Source organism: Oxyura jamaicensis, chromosome 21, assembly GCF_011077185.1.
Source record: "Oxyura jamaicensis isolate SHBP4307 breed ruddy duck chromosome 21, BPBGC_Ojam_1.0, whole genome shotgun sequence".
Classification (NCBI taxonomy): domain Eukaryota; kingdom Metazoa; phylum Chordata; class Aves; order Anseriformes; family Anatidae; genus Oxyura; species Oxyura jamaicensis.
This window is the reverse complement of record NC_048913.1, coordinates 6,470,639-6,496,971: the sequence shown is the minus strand read 5'-3', so window position 1 is coordinate 6,496,971 and position 26,333 is coordinate 6,470,639. Positions and strand designations below refer to the sequence as shown.

Below are 26,333 nucleotides of genomic sequence, written 5' to 3'. Positions count from 1 at the left end.
CAGAGCAGCCCCGCAGCTCCCTGCAGCCTGCACAGGGAGCCCACCCGGTGCTGAGCACACAGCATCCACGTGTCGCGAAGGGCACGGGCCCAAGGGATGCCTCTGTGCTGCTGGAGCTGGACAAAATGCATGTGGCAGCTGGGCTGCAGGGAGCAGAGGAAGGACTGGAGATTCGGCTGGGGGGAGAGAAAGAGAGAGAGAGAGAGTTCTGCGCCAGCTCTTGTGGTTCAGTCCGTGCCTGCGCCTGCTGCCAGCTCCCCATCTCTGCTCGTGTCAGTAGGCACAGAGCTCAAGTGTCCGGAATTCAGGCTGGTGCTGGCCGTGGGTGCCCAGGCCCGGTGGCCACCGCCAGCTCCATCCTCCTCTTGCACAGTGCTTTCCTCTTTCTGAGTCTCGCTGCCTGCTTCCGGCTGTGATTTCTTGGCTAGAGGGGAGAAAAGTCCGGCACCGCCCTTGTCCTCCAGCCGACACTCCTTGGTTCTAATACCCACAGCTTTCAGGATCATGTCCATTTGCTTCATGTAGTCCAGGTGGCCCTTGACCTACAAGCAAACAAGGAGTCTGGTTAGTGGGGAAGCTGTGGGGAACCCAGTTCAGTTCCCTTCTTGACAGAAAAAGCCACCCAAAAAGCCACCACTGCCGTGAGATTTGGTTTCAGTTCTGAAAAACTGAAAGAGAGAGGTCTGAACACCGCAGTCCTCCGTGGAAAAACCCTAACTTTGTGGCACTGCTGCTCCTGGATTACTTTATCTCTGGGGGATGTATGTTTAGGTGCTTGGACATTGCTGAGTGACAAAACCGGACTCTGGGTGCCCCGAGGGTAAAAGCAGAAGTGATGTGCCTCGGTGAGAGACTCGCAGGTAGGAGACGACTTGACTTGGATCAACTCCCTGCTCTCTGGCAAATCACACGTCCTCCCTGTGCCTTAGCTTTCTTGTAAAAGATTATCTTATTTCAATTAAGATATAGTCATTAGATCAAGAGCTACCAAGCATGTAAATGTGCTGTGAGGCACTATTTAAATGTCCAGTGATCTGTCCTTGTGGACACCGTATAAAACCGGGAGTCCAAGAGTTTTAAGTTCATAAACCGAATCTGACTTTATAACCTACAGCAGTCCAGTAGCGATCCAAAATATCTGCTGTATTGATCAAGTCAGGATTATGAAGAACGTTTAGAAGAGTCCAGCTTCTGCAGATGATGACCCTGAGATGAGATTCAGTCTCCATAATCCAGTGATAAAACAGCATCTCCCCTCCTTGCTCCAAGAATTTTGGTAATTTGGAAATTTGGCTGCTGATCTGGCAGATTATCAGCTCAACTCCATGAAACAAGATAAGTTTATACCAGCTGAGCCCTGGGATGCAGAGCAGACTTAAGCATTCTCCGAGTGGCATCCCCAGGTCCTCTTCTTCCCTACTTAAGTGCTTGCAGCACCGAGACCATCCCCTACAAACCTCAGACCAGGAAATCAAATCACGACTCGCACACAGAGGTACTGGAAATGAACAGGGAACCGTCTAGATCCGACGAGCTGGGACGAGTCCTCCTCACTGCTGGGCTGCAGCAACAGCCACTACATGGCTCCTGCTCTTCAGCTCCTGCTCTTCACCTCCGTCACAGACCGTGCTCGAGAAGATTCATCGTTTCTGAGACTTGTGCTGATAGCAAACACTCACTCTGGGGCAATGGATCACATCTCCCTCTCCTCCCCTTTTGCTGAGGGAAATTATAGGACAGGAATGAGTGTTTGTGGTGAAAGGAGGAGATGACACGGCGGCTGGCAGCGCGGTAATAGCTTTCGGGATAAGGACTAGGTTATGAGGATACAATCGGGCAGTGGTAAGCTTCATGGTATTTCAGCTCGATTATGAATATCAATCATACGTGCTGCTGTAATTGCAAGATCTCCAACACAACTGCTGAAGCTGTGCTGCTACAGCAGAAAACCTCGCGTACACACAGTGTCAGCCAAGTCAGTCTTCTCCTTGATTAACACTTAGCATTGGCTGTTGATACAGAATTTTCTTTCCACGTTAGCTGAAGAGGTTAGAAATGAAGCTCAAAACTGAACACAAAAATTATATCGAATTATCACTCGTGTTCCAACATGAGGCATGAAATAAAGATAAATCCTCTCCTCGATTCACCTTACCGTGCTTTGTATAGCAGCTCCTGCAGAATCAACCATTATTGACAATACTTAGGGAACACTCCCACTGCTCACGTAACGGCTGTGTGGTTGGGATGGCTGCTGGCAAAGTCTGCACCTTCCAAACCTCTCAACTGCAAACCCGTCAGGACTGGAGCCCGCACCGGCTGGCTTTATGGGAACAGTCCTATTTTCAAACTCAAGGGGCTCTAATGCGCAACGCGTAAGAGAAAAATCTGTAAAAGATGGCGAGTGATGCAAGTTGTGCTGCACAGAGGAAAGATGTAACAGTGTGAAAACTTTGCTGATTACTCCAGTGGCATAGCAGATCACCTACACTGAACGGCATTAGATGTACGTGTGAACAGCTTCTGAATCCTTCTGGAAGGTGGCACTTGGTAAACCAAGCTCTTCTAAAGGCAGTGGGTGCAGATCCCGACACAGAGCTTTGTCCACGGTAGTCAGCGTCCAAAGACTGCGCTCACTCAAACAAATATTGTGGAAACCCTGTGCAAAATGATAGCCACACGTTCCAGGCACAATGGAAGAAATGAGAAAATCCCTTCTCTAGATCTGCAGTGAGGCTACGCTGTTATGGCACCACGCTGCTTCTTTGTGGCACTGCATCTGTGAATTTTGGCACCAGATTTAGGAAATAAAGGCTGATGGACCGCTATAAAATGCTTCTGCTTGCCTTTTAGAAGCAGCTAAATATCCCCAGCCTTCCAAGGCGTGTATCAAGATCAAGCAATGCATCTGTGCTGAAGCAAGGGGCGACACCAGCCTTCCAATTTTTGTCTGTCACAAAGGGAAAACAAACTGCAAGTTATTAATGGTTCCATTTGCACTTGTTTTGGAGAGAGCTTATTCAGTTCCTTCCTCCGTTCTAACGTATTGACATTGCCAGCACGCTCTGCTTGAACCCCGAAGAGAAAAATGGATTTAATATGTATTTAACGCGTGGTTATCAGAGCTCCCCAATGGCAACAGCAGCAAGAAGGATCGCAGAAAACTAAGCCACCGACAACTCCAGGGTTGCAGGGACATATGAAGAGGGTGAAGCTTTTCCTTCCCAGTGCACACCAAAAAATACAGCAACACACCCCTTACGGCCTAGCAAACCAGTAGATTTGTTTCCACAAAGGCTACGGATGCTATGGATTGTTGTCAGGGGAAATCAGTTACCCTCATCACCGAAGAGGACTGGATTTGTCTGCTTTTCTGCACGCAGCTGTTCGAGAACACTCTCCAGCCTCCTTTGAGCCTAACGCTGAACTCTGCTCCTCGCTGTTGCTCTTTTGCTCCTGTTATGTTAATTCCTGTCACCAGGGGAGGTGGCGCTGCTCATTTGAAACAAGTGGAACAACGGGATAATGAAACAGAGGCAACCTGTGGCATTTTGAACTCCCCAGGATTCTTAATTAATCCACATTTTGTAACCACAATTAATTCTTTGTTTCAAATACTGGGAACGCTAGAATTAAAAACCAGTTCAAAGTATTTTGGGGGGAAAAGCCTAAATTACAGATGTGCCAAATCAGGTGGATTTCACAGAATTCAGACTTATCATCTGCTTCTGGTATGTATGTACTTGGATGGCTGAAAACCAGAGTGTTTGGAGCCAGTTTGCGTTCCCACATAACAGGAATATTCAGCTTCTCTTCTGAGAGTGCTTTTGGAGAGAGAAATCAGTTATTCTTGTTAGGTTTCTTTAATCGTTGTCATAAAGAGAGCTACTCCAGTGTTGAGTTACAGCAGCAAATAAAAGAACAGGCAGAAAGCTTTTGAGTTAGCTCACAGGGAAGAAGCAGAAGTGTGCTGGGTATGTGTGACCCTGATTACTCTAAGAATGAGCTCTGCTCTTCTCCTTCCACTGTGCTGAGATGCTTCAGGAGAACACGGCTGGGAAGTACAGCAGCATGTTTTGCTGCTGTGCACCATTACAGCAACTGCTCAAGAGATTAAAAAAAGTACTCGTGTCTTCGATCTGTGAGTCGTAGAGAACCCAGAGCTGGCTTGCCATGTGTTTCTGGAGGGGTTTACTCGCAGGTGGTGTTTTTGTGTTGCCTTTGTAGGAATTTATGAGCACCAGCATCAGGTTGGCAGCTGCCGTCCAGACGATGTGCTGATGAAAATTACAAACAGGAGAACTGAGCTGCCAGCGTGCTCTCTACCAGTTTTCCAGCCCTGCATTCCTATTTTCCCCACGCCTGCAGGTTCATCCCTAGTTCCTGCTGCAGTGAAAGCGCCCAGAGAAACGTAAGCACCCGTTCTTGACTCGTGAGCCTCTGTGAGAATGCTCCGCCTGAAGCGATGACTCTGAGCGTTTCTGCAATATTCAGATGTTAATGCAAAATGTCATCCGCAACATCCCACTTGGACAAACAGCAATCTAATACACTACAGCTCAATTACTTCCTCGGTCTTTGTAACAGGTGCTGTCAAATAAATCGACTGAGTAAGTCAGTCCCATTGTAACCACCAGGAAGGCTTTCATAACTGCATTTGCTGAGTGGGAGGACATTTTTCTCTCCGTTTTTTTTACTGACAGTCAGATAAAAAACATACTAACCAAGAGAGATGTGCAATAAATGCCTTGGAAGTGAGCTCCTGTTTATACTGAGGTCTCAGCCCACCGCTCATTCGAAGGCTCTGACGCAGAAAAGAGAACCGAGCCCTTTGGGTCCTGTCCATTTTTCACCATGGATGGACTGTGAAGTGTCTAAAATACTGAAGCTGTTGTATAATATTTTCACACTCAGTACTTTTGCATCACCTGTGCTTTATATCCCCAGCACTGCTTGTTATTTCTTATCCCTGGCTGAGTTTCAGTGGGACCTGACAGGCTCCATCCCCGCAGATGTCCTTGCTGGAGGTCCCAGCAGGTGAGTGGCTGTGCACCTCCTCTTTGCAGGCGCACCCAGGTCCTCTGCAGGGTCCCAAGGCGGTCTGCGAGGGCTGGTGACAGAAACAGAAGTGAAGGAATGACAGAGAAGCTCATCCCGGTGCCTGCACATTGTGTTGAAAAGCCGGCAATTAAGTCTCATCATTATTGTTCTTCAAAAGCAGCGAGAGCTTAATTGAAAAGCAACCCTGGTTTTTCAGATGCTTCATTTCCACTGAAGCTGACGGCCAGCTGTACTTTTCTGGTGATGTCAGGATGCAGCAGAGATCCCCAGTGCAATCCCTTCAACAAGCCAAAGCTCAACAAGAAGCTCCCAAAGGGACACGGTAAAGCCATGGGTTCCGCTGAGTTACCCACAGCAGCAGGCACTCACAAGGTAATGCTTCTCAAGCAACACCAAGCACCTGAGTCTCTGCATCACTTCAGGACCCTTTTACGGAATCAGATGCACATTTGGGGTTCCAAAACTTTCCAAATAAGCCATCTAAACTCAAGGAAACTCCAAATGTTTTTTCTGGAATTTAGGAAAAGCCAAAACCAGGCTTTACTGGGAAGTTTAACCCTAGAGAGGCCATTTAATACCCTGTACCTGAGACCTTACAGTCCATTTCTTGGAAACGTGCACCAGAATGACAAGTCTGCTGCAAGGCAGGTATCTAATCTACAAGTGGAAAGAAGAATATACGTTATATTGCACATATGATGATCCCCCCTCCCATTATCTGTATTTTGTGGGAAAGGCAGTGGGATGTTCTCTGACAGGCAGGATACGGGGTTTGATGGATATTGGTCTGAATTACCGTTTTGTCTCCTTTACCAGAAAAGAGTTTTTTTCAGTAAAGGGTCTCATATTCTTCAGCAACTGCTTTATCAGAAATATCTGTCTATATTTCTATTATGCTGCTGCACTGTATTTGCAGTAAAATCCATTTTTGCTTTCTTGCCACTTTTTACGTAGTGCCCCTGAATATTCCCTTCCCCCTTCTTGCTCTCCCTTTTTACTTTTAAGATGTTCATCAGAACGCACCGCATTTCTTTTCATAAAGCTCCATGCTCTGGAAAATGGAACAAGAGAATGACAACTACTTAATAGAGGTGTTCCCCCCCCCCCGCAGGGGTTGCTTTTTTCCTTTCCCGGCGCTTTGCAGTAAGATTAAACAAGTGGAAGTGTCAGCTCTTTCTGAAATGAGAACAGCCCGTTGGCATCGTGCAGCACGAGCACAGACGCACAACAGCAGAAGGGAAGTAGATAGCAGCTCTGCAACCATTATTCCTTTAGCTGAGATGGAAATACTGCTCCTCTGGGGAAAAAATGGAGAGGCTGCTACAAGCCAGGCAGGGTCAGACCTGCAGGACTTCAGGGGGGTTCTAAGTTCAGGAAGCAGGATGTCAACAGCAAGAGGGTCTCTGAAGAGAACTTAGAGAGAGGAGGGTAGCGTGGACTAACCTAACAGGGAATGTCACCCTTCTGCCATCACCATTTCAAGTCTTCTGCCATTTTTCTTTTAATGCCATCAACAGATGTCACTGCTTGCAAGCCATGACAACTCCAGGGCCAGTGAAAAGATGATTGTGGGAGCCGGTGGCAATGCTAACCAAGAAACCCCAGCAAAATGCAAAGATACAGGAAGAGCTACAGTGCTGGACCATAGTTAAAAACCCTCTGCTACATCACTTCCTTTTGGGAAGTCTGTATTTTGGTCTGTGAAGTCTATATTATATCGGTACGGCATTAAGCCTCGTGTTTTCTGGCAAGGGCCGTACATAGCTCAGTGATAATGAATGAAATGAGCTGGTAACAGTTGGGTATTTATAGGCTCAGCAGGCTGGGGCTCCAACAAATCTGAAAGCATTTCAAAGTGCCTTTGGCTCCAGAGCAACATCGACAGTCCTACCAGCCTGTGGGGACATTCAGGGAGGGTCACGGCAGGAAGAATGACCATGGGAGTACCCTAAGTGTTCTGCTGAGCGTCTTCCAGGGCAGTTTGCAGAGAGTGAAAAATAAACTGAATCATTAAGATATGGAAAAACAAGACTGCACATCCAAAATTCTTGTGAATATGAACACAGAAGCCAGGTTCTGCAGGATTTGCTCTCTAAGAGCTCACTCATGAGTAACGATGAGGCACTGAGCTCACTAGTTTGCTTCAGATAATCGAGTTGAATACTGCTAATCATTAATGACACCAGATAGCTTTGAGGAAGCTAAGTGTCTACCACGCATACAGGTGAAACAGGTGAAACGCTTCCTGCTTCCTGAAAACCTACACTCCAAAACCCAGCGGCCCCGCAGCCTAGCAAAGCAGCCACTGATACCGCAGAGCCCCGTGCCTACAGGCAGGCTCCTGCACCACCGTGTCAATGTGGCCCAGGGGACCAAGGTACGAGGGCTGTGAACCTGCCCCCGCATAAACTCCAACGGCACGGAAGGCGCCACCCAGATAAGACTGCAGGTTTCTCCTGCTCTGCGGTCATGTGTTTGAGTTACACGTTGCCCAGCTGCCGATCCTACCTACCTGCCAACTCAAGACAGCAAGGCCTCTTTCGGAGAATAATGATCTTTCCCATCTCCACTATGAAATATCTCAGAACAAAGCAAAAAAATAAAAAGGGAGAAAGAGAAAATCCAACAACAAAGGCAAATTCTAGCTAGTCACAGTGCTGCAAGCAAAGGACAGATGGAAAAACTGAGACTGAACCATGTTCTACTTACTACAGACGAGAGGTCCATGTTCACCATCCTCCTGTCGTCTAAGTCGACTGGCTGGAGGCCGGCAACGTTGAGCTGGACGGAGGAGGTTCTGTACACAAAGCCCAGCAGCCAGTCCCCCCTAGGAGAGGAGCAAAAGAAGAGCATGAATAAATGCTGGTGCTAAACCCGACGCAACACGTGCTCCCTCAGAGCATGGGGAGGACAGAGGGGAGAACACAGATTCCTGGGACATAACAATGTAAGTCTCGGTTTAATCCTGATCCATGGAGGTAGTTTCATTACGTTCAGTGGGTTTAAGAATCTGACCCTTGTATTTATTTCTGCATCAGCCTGGAGACTGTGATACATTCACACATTTAATCTTTTTAATAGGCAGAAGTTCTCCAGCCCGTAGAGAGCTGTGAACGTGCTGAGGTCTACAATGCCCATATTGCTGACAGAAATGTCAACAACGAAGCCCCTCGGAGTGCTCCTGATTTATAGGTACTGTACAAATCCACAGTTTCAATGCCAAAACTAGGAGCAGTCTGTGCCCACTGTAAAGTAATGCCATAAATCATTGGGACCGTTACAGGGTAGACTCCAGCGTCACGAGAGAAGGTGATGCATCCCCTGGAAATCCATAATCCATAATGTTCTCCTGTGCAGAACAGCCTAAAACCCAGACACTTAAATAGCTCTACAGTCTGCAGAGCAGATTGAAGCTGGATGCGAGTGGCATGCGTACTCTGTGATGGCAGCAGATGAAACGCACCCGCACAAGGGACTGTTTCTGCCTGCTCTTGTTCACTCCACAATGCTCTGCGCTACAAATTGTGGGTCAATTTTGCACAGAGCTCCGCAAAATCCCTGCGACACATCCACACTGCATCACAGTCCCTTTTTGATCCATTACCCCACTGCTACTGAGGCACGGGTTCCAGCTCGCTGAGTCTTAACTACGAATTTAGTTAAGGTTTTCCCCTGGGAATTTGTAATCGTGCTGTGAAATCGAGTGGGACAGCCCTGACAGCTGGCTTTCACTCCCCAGGTACTTCCAGATCTCAAAGCTGAAGGAGATGAACTACAGTGGACTCAAGCTCAACGAATTGTGCCCAAATCTGATCTTGCAGGAGGATTATTCAATGTAATTCATCTGACCTAAATACAGTTACTCCTGAAGTGACAGAACGAGGACAAAATTTATATAAGCAAGAGATGGGAGAATGAGGTGGAGGTGGGGCTTCACCAAGAAAGGTTTGTAGAATCCACCTCCCGTATCTAACATCCTCACACAAACTCTGTCTCTCAGTTACCTCCTCTAGCTGCCCTTCATGCTGAGGAACTTTCAGATTCAGCAGTTGAGGGCAAAGCAGAGAACTAACGTGGAATTTTTCCTGGCAGTCTCCTCACCTGCTTTTTTCCCTATTTGTGAGCAGCAAGCTGCGCTTTCTGAAGCTTTTTTTTTCACTCAGCATTCAAGCCAGGGGCTAGCCAAAGCAAAGAGACTAACCAAACCGCTGCACACGCAGAGGTACAAATACACACGTTGTCTTATTCCAACAGCACGGGCAGGCTTTGAAACTATAACGAGATGATTTCTTTTATATTTTAGAAAACGGAGACGTGGAGCTTTTTGCACTGAAATTGATACTTGTGAAACACACAGAGGAGCAATATTCCCCAGGGTGAATTCAGTTACATGCAACCGTTGCTATCATTTATGGTTTCTTGGAGGAACACAGAAATATTCCTAAATCCCAGTCACTAGCAGACAGGAGGCAGTAATTGCTTTTTCCCCGTGGCACATGAAGAAAAACTGTAACTGGTGTGCACAGCCGGCACCCATAAAAACTCCTGTGATCCAAAAAAGACAAAAGCAACATTACTCGGATGTTTCAGCAACATTATTCAGATGTTTCATTATTTCAGATGGAATTAATGATTTTTTGGCGTTATTTGTGAATGCTTTTAAATCCTTTCATTTCATTCTTTCTTGTAAATCAATACACTATTTCAGATGCACATTAAGACAGGAATTTCTCACCTTATACACACGTAAGACATACGTATGCGTGTATGGAAAGTACCAACAGCATTTGCAGCTGTCCTTGATCTCTGGTTTTGTGGCTTTATAAGCTGTCTTTACTCACAGTTACACGTTCTTTGCTAATCTTCTTGCCTGGTTATTTCTCAATTTGGTTTCCCATGCTCTTGGTCTTCCCTGCTCCATTCCTTCCTTTTCATTTCCCTCTTCTAATTGTGCTGGTAAGCAATGTTCTCGTCACAATTATCTTCCAATACAGCCATTAGATCTGGTACTGTCACCTGGACTAATAGCTTTTCTGCGATTGCTTCAGCTGCTTCTGGCCTCGGAAATTCCCTCTTCTCAGCCAGCAGCTCCCACAGCTCTGCAGAGCAGTTGTCTGCACAGTCTTAAAAGGCTGACTTTTAGTTTCAAGGTAACCTTTCTGTTCTTTCAAATCTGTAGTAAATTTGCAATGGCTATTCTAGTTGTACCTGGAATAGGTACCAGTTGGCTATCTTGACCAGAAACTGAGTCTAGATAGAAAAACTCTTCAGTTTGCTCGAGCTCCTTCCCTTGCGTGGCAATTTTCACATCTCGTTCTCCATGAGCACCACCTAACGAATTGCACCTCAAAGCTTTAACAGATTTCAATTCACTTTCTTTATTTTTAACTGTCAGTGAGCTTACAGGCTGCATCTGTAGACCCTTACATAAAGGTGAGATTTAAGGGGGCAACAGAACGTGTCCAATTATTCACACAAACACGTTGACCCAGCTTCAAACTGCCCCAGCGCTATAATGAATCACAGCATGAACAGGACCTGCATCTTGATAACCAGCATAACTGTGCAGCACAAAGTCAAAAGCTGGATACAAAACAGCCTCGAACTGTCTCCTGAAGACTGTCATCTCCGATTAATCTGACGGAGAGACCTCTGGAGGGAAGAGGCTGGCACTGTTGTCTCTGGCATTACCGAATCAATGCATTCACCAGCTGAACAAATATTCACTTACAGAATGTTTACAAGGGATAAATGCACAAAATCATTTCAAAGAGACACTAGCATAAGGAAGCAGGGGACTGCACACGTACTGACCTGCAGTAACCATTTATGATCCTGCCCGACACCACTTTTGTGAGAGCTTTCCAGTACTTGGCTTCACCTTCCACTGGAGCTCCCAATAAGACCACATCTTCAATGATCCCCTGCGAGTCTATCAAGATGAAAACAGAATGGGTCAGATTTAGAAGATGGAGCAGAGAATACCCTTTACACGTACGTTAAGAAATGGTATTTTCAGCAGTGCACTACAGAAAAACCATAATTTCTGTAGTTTAAAGTCAGAAACAATGAAAGGGAAGATCTTAAGCAACATTTTACATAAGCATTAAGTGTCTGCAGTTCCAGTTGTAATCAGTAAATGTGAAAATTAGAGACCTTGAGACAGTGAAAGGCACTGGGCTGATGGCAAGAGGCAGAAGTGGCCTGGCCTCTGTCCAGAAAGAGGTAGTTCAAGCAGCAGCATGGAAAGTAGCTTCCACCGACCTATTGATCTGGGTTTGTGTCAAGCTCAACTATCACTTTTTGAAATTGGTGAGGGACTGACACCCTATACAATGAGAGTACGTTTTAAAGGGAGTACGTTATAAATGAAGCACAATAAACTCTTCCCACAGCCAGTCCTTAGAGCTGAGAGCATGAAAAGTATCACCTGTACTTGCAACAGAAACTCCCCCAAATTCCTAATGTTGGATGATCTACCAAACTGGTTTGATTTTCTTGAAGAATACTTTAACCCTAACACCCAGGGCACAACTTGCTGAAAAGGTGCGTTGACTTGCAAGCATAATAAATCTTCCTCTCCTATCAGACAGCTGCAGCTGGGAAATTTCAGTGGAAATAACTGAATGAAAAATATGGGGCAGCTCTGCTACAGACCTGAATTAAAATTTAAATATTAATGAGCTCCTACACAGCAACTCCTGTCATCTCAGGACAACAAGAGACAGTCTCAGTCTGGCTGCCATTCAGACGGTATGTGGGGCTTTATTTAGGTCTTTTTTAGTTAAACTTATGTGTGGATATGGGCTTAAAGACAGGGAAAGAAACTCTTAAACAATATTATATATGTATATATATATATTCATAACTCTTCTTTGTAAAGGTACATCAAGGACCTGGTGCTGTCGCAGTGAAATGAAATGAAACAGCACTACAGTCTCCAGAATCTCACGGGCATGCCATGCCAAATCAATACTCTCCGGCTGTGGGAGACCCGCATTGACAAGGTGTGAGCTGAACCATTTTCAGGCTGGTGTCTGCAGTTTGCAAAATAATATGCTGGAATTTATGGGGAAGGGAAAGTGAGAGCGTACCATATCGAGCTATGGTGGTGCCTGGCTAGCCTTTTTTAATGGAGATCAGTTGGTTTCTTTTCCCTAAGAGCAGTAGAGACATAGCACTCGCTACAGTGCTGCCTCTTTCTCTATGCAATGTAAATCCCGGCTCTTGTGGCATTAATTCTTATTGCAAAGCAAATTTTGGACAAATCGAGAGAACAGCAGAGAGCAAATCAGTTTTGTTAGTGTAATCTGTGAGCAATAAAGTCCTGTTTCTGTAATTACGGACAACAAAAAAGACACCCAGAGCCTTGCGAACAGGGAGCTTGTTCCAACCAGTGTACCGAATTCCATGGCACAGTGTGAGCCAACTACATAAACAAATAGCTAATTCATCAGATCCTGAATATTTGGGCAAGGTATTGGAAGCTTTTGTTTCTCCAGTCCTGCGTACAGCTTATTTCGTGCTCAGCCCAAAAATTGTTCAGCCTTAGCTGAGAAATACCCATTTTCTTGGAATTTTGATGGATGGGGACAGAAACCTGACAACAGATCACTAGCCTACATAGTTACAGGCATGCTAGATAAATTAAATGTATTTCACAGTTTGCAAATCTTTATACTGATGAGGAAAAATAAAGTCTGCCTAAGCAGGAAAAAAAATTAAATTACTGATGGGCAAAAATTACTAACTCATATTTGTCCAGAAAAGTTGTGGAAGATCCAAGTTACCCCAGAGGCTATCAACAGCCTTCAGGAGCTGGGCTTTCCTGTGCCTCTAGGGTACAAAGCACTGGGCAAAGAGGAAGGCATCTCCTCAGGTTAGTCCTCACTGGAAAGAGAGCAAGAGTGGAACTGAGCCTCTCCCTGGGCATTGGATCCAGTGCCAAGAAAAGTGTTTGATGGCAGAGTTTGGCAGCAGTAATGCTGATAGCTAACCACAGCAGGAGACAGTAACCTAGCGGCATTATTAAACAAATAGATGATGTGTGACGCCTCACTGAAGCACAGTTTGGCTTCAAGGTTCTCCATTCCTGCTTCCAAGAGGCATTATCAGTTTTCATTCATTTACACTTCTTATTTCCTAGAATGCACAGGGATCACAATGAACAAATCCAACCAATGACCTCCCCCTGCAGCAGTGTGCCTCTGACAGGGGTCATTACTGCATCTTGTACTATTTTCTGGAACCTCTGGCTTCCAAAGTCAGTTGTGATAAAGGATCCCAAAGGTCATTTAGTTGCATTGCAGAAGAGAATATTCTTTAAACAAACTTGGAATTTCTGCCATGGTGTTTCACTGAATAATCCATGTTTAGTTGTTTGTCCTCAGAAATGCCACTGCTAGCTGGACACGTAAGGCGTGCGTGGCTAAGCCTTGTCTTTCTTTTGTAGGGGACATCCGAGACCAAACCCTTATCAGTCTCAGATGTTCCAAGTCTCAGCTTTATTCCTCCTGTGGCTCGCACTAAAATGTGCATGTGAAGAAAGCCCTGGCAAACTGCACTGAACATGCTGCTTTTCATCTCACATACAGCTCAGCTTTCATAATTCAATTAAGGAACTGAAAAAATAGCGTCCAGCGGGGAGCTGCTATGACACACAATTAACAACGCTCAGATTGCTCAGCAGCCAACCTTAAAGACCCCATACGATTTCCTTTCAAGTGTTCACCAGGTATGGCCCCATGTTATTACACTGAGAGACGACAGACCATGAAAGAAAAGCCTGAAAATATCTCAGCCCCTGCCATTCTTAAGACACAAAAAGGGTAGATCTAGGGCCAGATCAGGATCTGGGTTCTGGCTTCGGTTTAACTCCACTAGGATCATTCTGGATTTGATTTATTCTGAGTACAGAATTTCTGTATTTGAGGACTTCCATCTTAAAGCAGAAGTTAAGTTCTGGTATACAGCTGTCAGGAGAAAAAGTGCTGACCTTCTCTGTCCTCATTTGACTTTATTCCCACCTTCCTGGGCATTATTGAACATTTTCCTTTATAAAGCTCTTTATTTATTAGACTTCCTGTGAGGGTGAATAGTTAATTAATTAAATGAGCTATGTAGGGGGGAAGGCTGCACATGCACACTCACTACTGACTCAACTCCAAGATGCAATTTACATCAACTGATCATAATGATTTTATTCTTTTTTCTAAATTAAAAATAGAATCTATTAATAAACAGGACCACAACGGGAAATAAATTGACAGATGGTTTTATACTTGACTTTGGGGGAAAATTACCATGAAAATAGCGGCTGACAGCGGTACTTCAAAGACTGACATGGAAGGGAGGACTCATGGAATCAGATACAACAGATACAGAGAGCTGCCAATACAGGCAACGCATCCTATGCCAAGATCACAGTGGCTGCGGGCAGCTCACAGACTGATCTAGGAGTCCAATGGCACAAAATGTCAAGGTTGTTGTTTACAGACTGGTGCCCAAACCATGCTGTCAACCACACTGGAAGACAGCAAATTTCATCTACTGAACCGGTGGATCTGACAGGAAAAAAAAAATAAAATGGTTCCAAATGCATTTCACAACTGGTTTTTTAGGTGTCTGTCTGATCCTAAAAAAGTCAAGCTCTCTTCCAGAAGAATTCTTCCTGTTGGAAGAAAAACTTCTGTAAGGAAAATGAAGAAAAGGATTAAAAGGTGAAGTTTACCTTTTTCTTGAGCCATCTCCTGCAGACAGAAATAAATGACTCTGGCACCCAGACTAAAGCCAATCAGTGTGACAGGTCTCTTGCCCTAAGAACAAAGGAAAGGAGGAAAGGCCATCAAATACTGTACGACACCAAGAAAGAGAGCCTGGCCACGGGATCCCTGAGACCCTGACGTGCAAAGCTTCTGCCTGTGCATGGTCTTTTAAATGTGAGCAATTCTGTCAAGTGCAAAGGGATTATCTATCCCTCAAGTTTTGCACAGTTCCCTCTTCAGAGCATCTGCGTATTTTGTATTTTTTGATACTCTGAAAATCAGTTTTCAGAACCCAGTGACAAGACGTTACTCAAACAGAAACAAACCAGACACTCACTGTTTTGAAATTTCCAAATGAAGTCTAATTCAAGAAGCAAAATGTTTCTGGAAATGTTTCGATAAACAGAAAGAGAAGCTGTAATACAAAAATATCGGTCCCCTCTAGATTTGAGACTGAATTGCAGCACCTGAATGCACTGAATGCAGACCGTCATAAAAATGATGTGCAGAAAGCTTTTATTTTGAATAGCCTAATAAGATTGTCTTTAAGATCAAAGAGAATTTAATCTCAACAACAATGAAAAACGGTCTTTGTATTAACCAGGGAGCAGGTGCGATGTCTAGGACTCCCTAGACATCACGCTAACTGGCTGTAGATTCTGCAGCACACTGAAATGTGTGTTTTCACAAAGGCTAATGCTTAAAAGGCAGTAACAAATGCCACCAGCAAAACAAAAGGCTTGTAGGAAATAAGGTTTATTGCCTTTCCCAGGATTGTATTTTTATAATAAATCAAGTTTGTTTCTACTCTGCTGTTTCACGTTGTTACTGATGACATGCAGCTCTGGGGCCACAGCTCCTATAGGGCTCCCCTGTAACACATCCCAGACTGGCATGACTGTGCGACTAACACGGGGCCAGCAGAAAACAGCTTCCCCCTCCATGCCAGTGATAGCCCAGCAAATAATGGCAGGCCTTTGGGGGGGCAGAAATGACTTTTGCAAACCTTCTCAGGGAGGCTTCTCAGGTCTGCCACTCCCTTCAGGTCCCAGCCCACTCCACTTGTCTGTTTGGGGTATTTTATTTCACCTCTAGTTCAAGCTTGCATCCCATTTGGACACATTTCTTCTTCCTTGACAAGTCTTTAAGAGCCTGCATCATGCATCATTTTTTTCTTTTTATGAATAATTTTCTTCTCCCAGGAAAGATAATAGCTGATAGGGAAGTAGCATCACTATAAAACCTCCTCCCCGTGGGCCAGATGCCCTCCAGCCATTATTCCTGGATAACTTCTCGCCGATTACCTGCTGTCGGCTGAGCAGTGTATGTGCTAGGTGTTTGCCAACTTCAGCAGACCGATGGAGACACACTCCCCAGGGATTGTCAATGACACTGGCAACAGTCAAGAGTGAAGTTGGCCAAGTCAAGGCCGTGACAATACCTGCAACACACAAAGCAAACAGCGCCGCACAGTCACAGATCTGGGCTGCTCTTAGGAAATGTAAAAGGCAAGACAGTTCACTGAAGTTAAAAGCTAAACCTAGGACCTTTTGTTATTTTCAGTTCTTCTTTCTCAAGAGCTGACCTGAGAAATGTTTTGCTAGACTAAAGATAAGAAAGGATCTGATGTTCCGATATTGAGGCAAACAGACTCCATACATGAATGTAACTTGGATGTTTGAAAGGTTTATGTAAAGCACTAAAACACGGGGTAATAATACAGAGAAATAAACACAGACACACGTGAAGAAGGGTGTTTCCAACCGTAATTTTAAAAGACCAAGTCAATGACACAGAGGCAGAGCAATCCAGGCAAAATTATAGGTGTGGCAGAGAAGGTTCTCAGGCGATTTTTGCAGGGCGATGCCAATATTGCCAAAGGAAATGCCTTCCCAGATACCCTCTTTGTTTAGGAAAGCTGCTTTAAATAAACACCAAGAGTGAAACTGCACAATTGCAGACGTGATACGATTTAGGTCCTTACCTGACAAGACAGTAAATTTTAGGGCTTCTTGTGCCATCATGTTAACAAAGCCATTCAGCAGGGAATCTAAGGCGTTGCCAAGCTCCATCAAGTACTTGGATTCCCAGGCCAGACAATACTGCTCACTCGACTGCAGCAGGCTGCTCCACGGTGCTGTGAAGCTCCCTGAGAAAAGCACAAACATGGAATTCATGTTCACAGAAAACACAACCGTGGCTGACTCCTGGCAAGATGAATCCAACAGAGTCAGAAAAGAACCTGCAGAGCACTGGAATGTACTGTGATACTCAGGAATCGTACTTAAAAATACTGTTAGATTTCAACTCCTTTTTTTCCACTATTTTACAATAAATTTGGGCTTTTGTAAATAATCCCTCTGCTTTAGCTGCCTTGGCAAAGGCTTCAGTATGGACAGAGATACTGCACTCAGGCTTAGACTTCATGACCTGTTCAATTACCTCAGAGACTGCCAAGGCAGATGGACATTAATACAAATTATGTCAGGTATTAAGGACATTCCTCCTATCATCAGACATCAGGCCAAGTCCTGCAGCTCCATCTTCTCATGCAGACCAAAGGAATGCCTGTCATGAAATAGATGAGTGCTGAATGGCTGCATGGACTGAGTCCAGACACGGAAAACATGTGCGATCTTTTCAAAATCTACCACAGAGCATCTTCCAAGCACTTTAGGCGGGCAAGGACTGTATTAATGGCTCGGTCTGAAAAGAAGTAATCTGCACTGGCAGATCTAGGCTGCAATTATTTTTATTTTGCCATCTAACTTAGCCTCTCTGGTTTACTTTTTTTTTCACTCCAGAGGCTAATCAAAAGTAGTGCCTGAATATTTGAGAAAGAATTGATAATTTACACTGAGTCTAATTTTTGCCTGAAATAACAATTTTTAAGCCACACCCTCCCCTGTTCATCTTAATAACTAGACCCCTTTCTAAATTGTTCCTTCTCCAAACAATACATGGCAAATTGAAGAAGCTGCAGACCAAAGTGGCATGTGTGAGCCCCCTGCCAGATCTCACAACAATATTCTCTCAGGTTTGTGGACATACAAATAGGCAGCTAGTGAGAGGTCAAAAATCAACAACGTGTTCTGTAAAAATCCTGTCCTCAATCCCTCTTTGTTCAAGAGCCATGCAAGTGTGCAAATAGACAGGCAAGTGTGCAAATAGACAGGCACAGCTGTAAGGAAGAAAACGGATGACAATTTTAGTTTTGTTTTGTTTTTTAAAACATCATAGCAGATTGCTTCTTATGGAAGAAGAATGCACATCATTTGTTACCCTCTTTTAAGGGCAAACAGACACCAAAATGTTCCTGAAGTTCGTTCACTCATGTTTGTAACAGTGCCTGGGAGCCCTCCAATCCCAAGGATTTGGACCCCTGGCAAGAAGACAATGAGAAAAGCAAAAGCACAGTGCTGCAGAGTGAAAATAGCCTTACTCCGACAGCAAGCTGCAATGCAACAAGCAACAGGGCAGACATTAGTGATATCCAATGTTAATTATGATGCTTCTGAATCAATTGGCAGCTGTTCAGTCAGGTTGCTGAACAGAGCAGACAGTTGACACGTTTTATATGACAAGCTATACTAGAAACTAAAACACTACCAACTTTTCAAGGCTGTCTGTGTCTGTGTTCACTTCCTTAGTGTTCTGCTGAAGGGGATTTACTCAACAAAACTTTCTTGCTAAACTCATTAGCTGGCAGATACCAAGAAAACAACATTTTCCGTTAATTCCTGGAGGATAAACAGGTCTCTGAGGTAGGTGAGACACTTTGTACTAGTGTTGGAAGTCAGCCCCAACCAGACCCTTCCTAACAAAATCAGACAAGATTTACTATCAGAAACAGTCCAGGCTCCTCTCAATTTCTTCATCTTGCTCTTACCGTATTTGCCAGCGCACAGCCATCCAGTAATTGCTATGGTGATATGAAGCTGCTTTCCTTCAGTAAGTGGGAGGAATTCAAATTCTTCTATGGCGCCCACACGCTTCTTCATCTTGTATCCTACGCACAACAAGACAGAAACACAAATCTCAGAAATCGCACAGCAAGGACAGACTCTGCTAACAGAAGTTGATAGGAAATGACTTGGGTCTTGGATAGGGTTTTTTCCTTTACAAACCCCTCAGCAAGACCATGCATTACTTGGTATGGAGCCATCATGATCCTTCTGAGCTTATGTGATCTGTGTGAATCCCAGCAGAAGGCTTTTTTTTGCTGCAGACCAGACATCAGCTGTAACAGCCACTGCTCTCCACAGCAGCATCTTTCTAATCCAGAGCAGGAAGCTTTCATTTCTTTCACTTAGCTGCATACCAAATACTATTTCCCAGCTTGGTCATCAAGGGCTACACAGTGTCTTAGTCAGCCTTGAAATAAAAGTCAGTTCAAAGCTGTCAGATCAGAATTTGAATCGCTTCCCTTGCTCCTCAGAGCAAAGTCATTAGCTCTGCATTTTAGAACACGATCCTGTGCCCCAGTAGCTGAGCAACATGCAGTCCCTCTCTTACCAGTAAGGCCAGCTCCAGCAGCTCCAAACAGGGATGCCATGACAGCAATTCCAGCAGCTGAACCTAAAGCAGCTGCCCCTGCGCTTCCAATAACAGTAGCAGCTCCAGCAGCAACCAGCGGGGCAGCAAGACCCCCTGTCAAGCCTGAGGAGAGAACAAGTAAAATCACCAGTCTAGTACCAAGTACAAAAAACAAGCAGTCATTCATTCCCCTGTGCTGCCTGAGTACTGCTTATGCTACCGAGAGTACAAATGGTGGCCTATTTTGCATCACCAATAAAGGGGGCTTCCTGAGACCACCCCCAGGCCCTGAATCTCTGCACTGACTGACTTCAGTAAATATGAAGAATAATTTAAAAGTCAAAGGAAGAATGTGTGGTAGGCGAGGGAAAGCTCTGCCCTATTTGCTTAGGACGCACTGATGTAGTCACATACTACTCTGAATTTGGAGTTGAAGATGTAATCACTGTGTAACACAGGAGTATAAGAGGGGAAACCATCTTTTAAGGATGACAACCTCAGTTAGGTATTTTCCCCAGCTGACAACTTATTCTTGTGATTTTACTCCATGGTGTGCACAAACCAATGCTCCTTAACAAGCCAGCTCTGAGTGAGCTAGAGCGTGTCCCAGAAAAACATCGTCTGAAATTCTCAGTCTCCTCTTTAGCATCTTTACACTGACCCTCCACCATGCACTGAGAAGTGCTCCACCAAAGCCAACGGGTTTTCACTAGAGTGACTTTTTCAGCTAATACTTTCAGCTTTATTTTTGTGTGGCTGAAAGTATTCCATGCCTTTGAGTATTTTTTGGTTTTTGTTTTGTTTTGTATCTGAAGTGACATACTACCTTTAGAATGGCAAAGAAAAGTAATGAACACTTCAAAATTACTGCCTGGACTAAGAGGTATGTTGGCACCTCTTGCTAAATGTGGAAGTCAGAACCCCGCTCCCTGCCCCTAGTGCTGCACATGTAATCCAGGAGCAAGCCTCTGAAATGCCCAGAGCAGCCTCACCAATCACTGTTCCACCCCCAACAGATGCCAAGCCGATCAGCAGGTATCTCTTCAGCTTCTTTCTTCTTTCCTTCTTTTTTCTTGAAACTTCTGCAGTTCTGCAAGGGAATTAGAAGCACAAAAGTTGATGAAAAAGCCTGACAGTTAACAATGCTGCGCCAAAATCTGCTTATATTCTTCTCAGTGCAATTTTCCTACTGGGAACAGTAAAAAAGTACCATGCAGGTGTGGACTGGGATAACACATTCAGATTTATGAGGATGGACATAAAGCCACAGATTTAAATTGAAACAACTGAATCGCTCAATAAAGCTAACAGATGTTACTTACTCAGAAAACACTTCCTAATAGGAGGGAAGCTTGTAAAAAAAAAAGAAACAAAGTCAGAAACATTTCAATAACTATATACTGCCTCCGTGTCTTAAAATCTAGTGCTGTTCTTAGAAGATGAAAACTATTTTTGCATTATGCAGTTAATTCTGTGTGTCTAATGGAGAAGAGCTGGTCCGTACGTAAGTGGTGTATTGGCAGACTGCATTGGAAAGACTTTCACCTCTAGGCTGCAGACAACCCGCCAGGCTAATTTGGCCCGTTTTATCTAGTTATTAGTTGTGAGATGCTTCAAAGTCTGGTCAGACTGAAGGCACACATCCAGAAAGAAGGCAAACAGTGAAAGCTGGTGGGTTCGGCTCAAGGCTTCTGCCTTCAGGGAAAGAACCTGACCAAAAGGAACGGTCTCTTGACACCAGATCCTCTCAGACACAAGTCTATTTCTAAGAATTCAGGGCTGAAAAGAAAAAGACATTTGGTCTGATTAGGCATGAATTACTGCAACAAAGATGTTAACCTTTCTGATCACTGCACCATGCGGTTTGCAGTGCTCTGCCCAGCTCCAGCGAGGGATCCCCTACTGCCAGCAGGAGCACCGTGCTCCTCCTGAACCAAACCAGGCCCATGCCAGTATTTACCACGTCAAGCCCCATCCCCACTGCACTCTGTCAGCATGTGCAGGAGCAAGATTTTACCTTGGGGACAAATGGCAGGGATGCTAAGACTGGGTTATCTCAGAGTAGCACTGATGCAGATCAGACATCACCGGGGTGATCTGCAGAACAGACACAGGGCAGTTCTTCACCCCTTCATTTATCATCAAAATCACAGGCTGCTCCCGCCGAAAGCTCACCCAGTACATAGCTGCGTGACAGCACGATGGGAACTGCTTGGTGTTCATTAAAAGAAAACCCTGAGCGCAGGCAGGACTTTGAGCAGCAGCTGTGATATCATCAAGCCGGAAAGAACCTGCCACAACTGCCAGTTCTCACTTTTTAGGGCACAGCCTGGAGATCAGTTCCTTGAGGCTGTGAGCGTATTGGATCAGGGCTGGATGCAAGTACAGCAGGTTAAATAACGTCTGTGGCATGTCAATCCTACACCATTGTATATAGACCTTTGGCACTGATCAGATATTCCTAAATGAAAGCAGCCCTGCAAATGTAAATGATTACTGGTGTAATCACCTATGCACCGATAACATTTTTTTTCTAATGGTGCAGTTCTGTGAAGCTTTCTGTTTTGGGTTGAGCAACAGAGCATCAATAAATCTACAGAAAATCCACCACGACTTTTACCCCCTTATATTATAGAACTTGTCCTAGAGACCCTATTACAGAGATAAAGTAAATTCCTCCTCCCTCTGACTGGTGCAGCTCTCCAATACACCTGGGAACATTCTGCTGAACACTGAAGGCCACTGCCAGCTAGCCCTAGGAGCTGCTGTGTTTGATCTGGACTAAAGGCCAGATTCTCCGACTGTTCATAAACAAACCAGACAATGTTAGTATAAATAAATAAATAAATAAAGACAGAATTTGGCCCTGAATTCCCTGAAGAGCACATGAGAGGACATAAAAAAAATCATCCACCTTCTCCTTTTAGGAGCAAGAACTAAAATTAAATTAGGCTAAAACAACAAGAAAGCCAAGTGGGAGTGGGACAAGTTGTTTCTACTTCTAAAGAGGATGGGGGTATTTTGTGCTAAGAAACAATGAGACAGAAGCAAATTATTTTTCAACAGCATTCTTGATATTCAGCTGCTCTCTAATTACACATCACAATATAATAATATGGTAGTTATTAAACACAGTCATTAGTCCATTTGTCTGTGTGCATTTAAGGTACACTTTAACAAGCTTATCAGAAACAGGTAAATAAACCTAAAAGGAACAAATCATTTATTAGGCACTACTTTCTCCTTCTCTCCTCTGCCTTTGGTTTATCTCTTACAAGAAATACTTTCAATTTCAGAGGAAAGCGTGAGAAACAGGATACTGGAATAAATTGTTTACAGAGTAAGTTTCATTGCAGCCTGCTTACGCAGTGGTTAATTTGGGCCTCGAAACATGAGAACTTATCTTGCTTCCAAACTTGGATATTTTCTCTCTTAATCCTAACCTAATTGTGGATTTTCATTATCCCTATAATTGCCTAATCCTTCCTGGAACCCTCTAAGCGCTCTGTAATTTTGATAAAGACAATTTTAGACGAGTCCCAAACAATATGCAGCTTTGTAAAACACAGCAGGAGGAGAAAGAAGCACAGTGGGTGAAATCCCTGCATTGCCAAAGTCAGTGGCAGAATTTCTACTGCCTTGCATGGCACGGAGATTTTGTCTCCACAATGATCCCCCAGAAAACATCGTGCGTTACCTCCACTCGCACATTTAGCAGTTGCAAACGGAGCTGTCTGCAGGGAACAGCAGGGCAGCCTGCAATGGCTGCATCTTGTGCAATTTGTGGATAACCAAGCGCGCTTCCTGGGACTCCATGGTCAAACCAGGATTTGGATACGCACTCATCTGCGCATGCAGACACCAGTCTGAACGCCTGGCTTTGGAAAAAATCCCTTCTGGAGTTCTTCAGGCAGGTGCTGGTGATACCTCAGTTGGCAATATCCAGCAGTCTCAGCTACACACAGTTGTTCATCAGCTTTTGTAGTCAATGGGTAGTCTCGGACTGCAAATAGTAAGATCAAGAGAGCTGAAACGTGGCTAACCTGCACTGAGCTGCAACTTGGAACGATTTGGGTTTTGCTCATAGGAAGACAGTTTGCAGCATGTCCTGGCTGAAGACAGTAAGCAAGCCTACACAGAACTTCTAGCTGGCATTGCTTTCTGTACATAACTGCTGCCAACTGCTTGTGACAGTTGCTTTCCTAATAGCTTCTGCCTTGCAGTTGTCACTCGATTACCAGGCTCCTTTTCTCCACTATGGCCATTAACTGCCTCTTCTGATACCTCTCTACCCTCAATGAGCTTGGATGTGCAGCTTCTTGCCTGAACCACAGATCATGCTTAGAGGATTTTTCTACGTAGGATTACAGATCATTTTCCAATGGTGAAAAGCAGCACGAGTACATGCTGGCGAGCAACTGGTATCGTATTTTCCAGTTTCTCACTGAACTGTGTACAAAAGAGAGGTTCATACTTGCAAGTCAAAACCTGTTTGGCACCAGTAAGATGGATTTAAGTGTTTGGAGCATTGTCCTAGAGACTACCATACCGAACAAGTAACTTTGCACTCTGCTGGGCCACAGGCCAACCTGTCCACAGTAGCAAAGGCAAGAGCAAAAGCTTCTGTTACAAGGATCAATAAAAAAATGCCTAAGCAGATGGTGTCAAAAACCTGCGTGGTAGTTACTACTATTCCAAAACCTCTCTTGGTCAGAGCTGGAAGGATACAAAGCAGAGTTGTTGTACACCCCTCCGCCCCAAATCTGAGGTCAAAGCAGCGATGAGATCATATTCCATTTCCTTTCCCAATTTGTATCCTAACTCTAAAACAAACCAAGGGGCATCACTGCCCTCCAAACCTCAGCCCTGTGCTAGTTCTAGTACTGCAATAATGAATGTGTTTGCACTGCAGTCTTGGACTGCTCTCGTTGCGAAGGTTTTATTTTCCTGCTTTTATCTAACAGTTATTTCCATGGCTGCAAGGTGGGCCTCTAAACAAAGAACAAGGCTGAAATCTATGGCTTTTGCCACACCAGGTACGCCCAAAAACCACCGGACTTGCTACAGCATTTAAAAGCCACCCTCGTAGAGACGCAGTGCAGCTTTGCAGTCACTCCTGCCACTATCAGACAAACTGCTATCTTCTGGGGCTGCGCTGCAGTCCATTTCAGGAGCCACAGTCCAGATGACAGAGAATGAGGTACTAGAGCACCATTTTAGCAGATGCCGCCCCACCCTCAGATGTGTGTTGTCCCACGCTGCATGCCCAGGATAGAGTTTATTTTCATAACCCATGGCAAAACAGTGCCCATTAGCACCAACCCTTGCTCCTGCATTACAAATGGTGTTCTGTTTAGCAGTACCATGATCTTTGAGATTATTTTGACTTTCCCTTTTTACAGTGCGTTATAAAGTTAAGCTTTATTTAAATAAAGCCATAATGGAAAGATACCCGTCACATGCTGAACGCCATGGCAATGTCTGAACATGTACTGCGTCAGAGACATCGATTAAAGGATTTATTAGCGCTCGGGTTAATCTCCTAACGTGTTTGCTGAGTTGACAAATACAAATATTCAACGATTACTTGAAAGTCCACTACAGACATTTTTACTGTTTTATATATGGCTAAACCTTCACACAGTTCATGCCTCGCAAGCAAAGTAAAAAATACTACCCTGCGTGTAACGCCAACTTTGGGGCTGATTTGCATGTAAGAACTTGCAATTAATAGGCTTAATCTCACATTAACAACACAGAATTAGGAGTCGGGCATTCAATGGTCCTCAGGTATCTAAAGACGGTAGATGGTTGCCCTCAGAGATCTATCTTCAGCAGGAGTTAGCTGGCTCTTAAACGGGCACAGAGAAGGAAAGATCCATAGCAAAGCAGCAGCTGAGGATCGAATCCTGACATTTTCTACAAACTTCATTCCGCATGAAGCACTATTGCTGAGATGTGAGTTAGGCTGAAACTGAACAACAAGAAACAGCCTGGCTTTAGGGCTCAGGTCCTTCATTTGTTCACACTGACCAGTCCCCTTCTATTAAGCTGAATAAGGAAAAAAATCAAAATTCTGGTCACCAAGCATCCAGCCTGTTTGCCTTTCAGCTTTATGGTTCCTTCAAGAGGGTCCAATCCACCTGTAAACCTGTTGGGTTCTATCTGAGGACTACTGGACCAAGAGATAAGAAATACAAGATCAGTATGATGCATTTAAGCATATTCTACAGTCTAGGAGACAAAACTGAAACAAGGACATGAGGCAGTTTGGTGCAGAGTAGCTCTAATCAGCTTGCAAGGTTGGGTGGCAACTCTGATTTTAAGAGTGCTGAGCTTTCTTGGTTCTCGGTGCAGCTGAAGTGCTGTGAGGGCTCTGCAACTCTAATCAAGCCATAAATGATTAAGTTAAGAACCACGGGGAGAACGATCAGAGACTGAACTTAGGCACAATAATTGATTCTAGACTTTCAAGCACCAGCAGTGTTTTTTCATCCCATAGCCAACTCAATTGTTCTTACTCTGACTCTTCCTCTTTTTGTTCCTTCAGGCTCTCAAGCAGCGATTCCTCCAGGGCCTCCAGCTCCTCCAAGGGGATTCTCAGCAGCCAGATGATGCGGCAGATCAACACTCTTGCTCGAGCATCATAGTACCCTTAAACACAAGGAAGCCCAGGAAATCAACTGGTTTTCATCACACCAGATTAAATAGCAAGCGGTACACCCAGCTGTGCTCGAGAACCGTATCGCACGCAAGCACAGCTCCGACCCTCAGGCCCTCTTTATCTTTCATGTATTTAAAACTATTATTAGCTAGAGAAGAGAGCTCTGTGTGGAAAATCCTCCCCCCTGCAAACCTCAGCCTTTCAGCAGAGAGTCACTGTCCCTGGTGGTTGTGGTTTAACCCAGCAGGCAGCTCAGCACCACACAGGCTGCCCCAAAGTGGGATCGAGGAAAGAATGGGAAAAAAGGT

General features: G+C 44.6%; 1 protein-coding gene and 1 long non-coding RNA gene across 7 annotated transcripts in view; one reads left to right on the top strand and one right to left on the bottom strand.

The window, feature by feature from the left end:
• TMCO4 (transmembrane and coiled-coil domains 4) overlaps positions 1–26,333 on the bottom strand; it is a 39,324-nt gene that overhangs the window by 2,099 nt on the left and 10,892 nt on the right. For 4 of the 5 annotated variants that reach the window (XM_035344614.1, XM_035344613.1, XM_035344616.1 and 1 more), the window contains 10 exons: positions 25,883–26,015; positions 20,354–20,451; positions 19,341–19,484; positions 18,715–18,834; positions 16,810–16,974; positions 16,130–16,266; positions 14,792–14,876; positions 10,876–10,993; positions 7,771–7,888; positions 398–542 (listed from right to left, as the gene is read on the bottom strand). In XM_035344614.1, coding sequence (XP_035200505.1) covers positions 398–542; positions 7,771–7,888; positions 10,876–10,993; positions 14,792–14,876; positions 16,130–16,266; positions 16,810–16,974; positions 18,715–18,834; positions 19,341–19,484; positions 20,354–20,451; positions 25,883–26,015 — 1,263 coding nt within the window. Of the gene's footprint in view, positions 1–44; positions 543–7,770; positions 7,889–10,875; positions 10,994–14,791; positions 14,877–16,129; positions 16,267–16,809; positions 16,975–18,714; positions 18,835–19,340; positions 19,485–20,353; positions 20,452–25,882; positions 26,016–26,333 lie in introns of all 5 variants that reach the window. The other variant, XR_004755698.1, reaches the window with a different exon arrangement.
• The window catches only part of LOC118177164, a 27,837-nt gene extending 1,504 nt beyond the window's left edge, over positions 1–26,333 (top strand). The window contains exons 1-5 of one of the 2 annotated variants that reach the window (XR_004755700.1): positions 5,590–5,709; positions 8,147–8,253; positions 8,801–9,006; positions 24,326–24,446; positions 25,912–26,333. This is a non-coding gene — a long non-coding RNA (uncharacterized LOC118177164). Of the gene's footprint in view, positions 1–5,589; positions 5,710–8,142; positions 8,254–8,800; positions 9,007–24,325; positions 24,447–25,911 lie in introns of those variants that run through there. The other variant, XR_004755701.1, reaches the window with a different exon arrangement.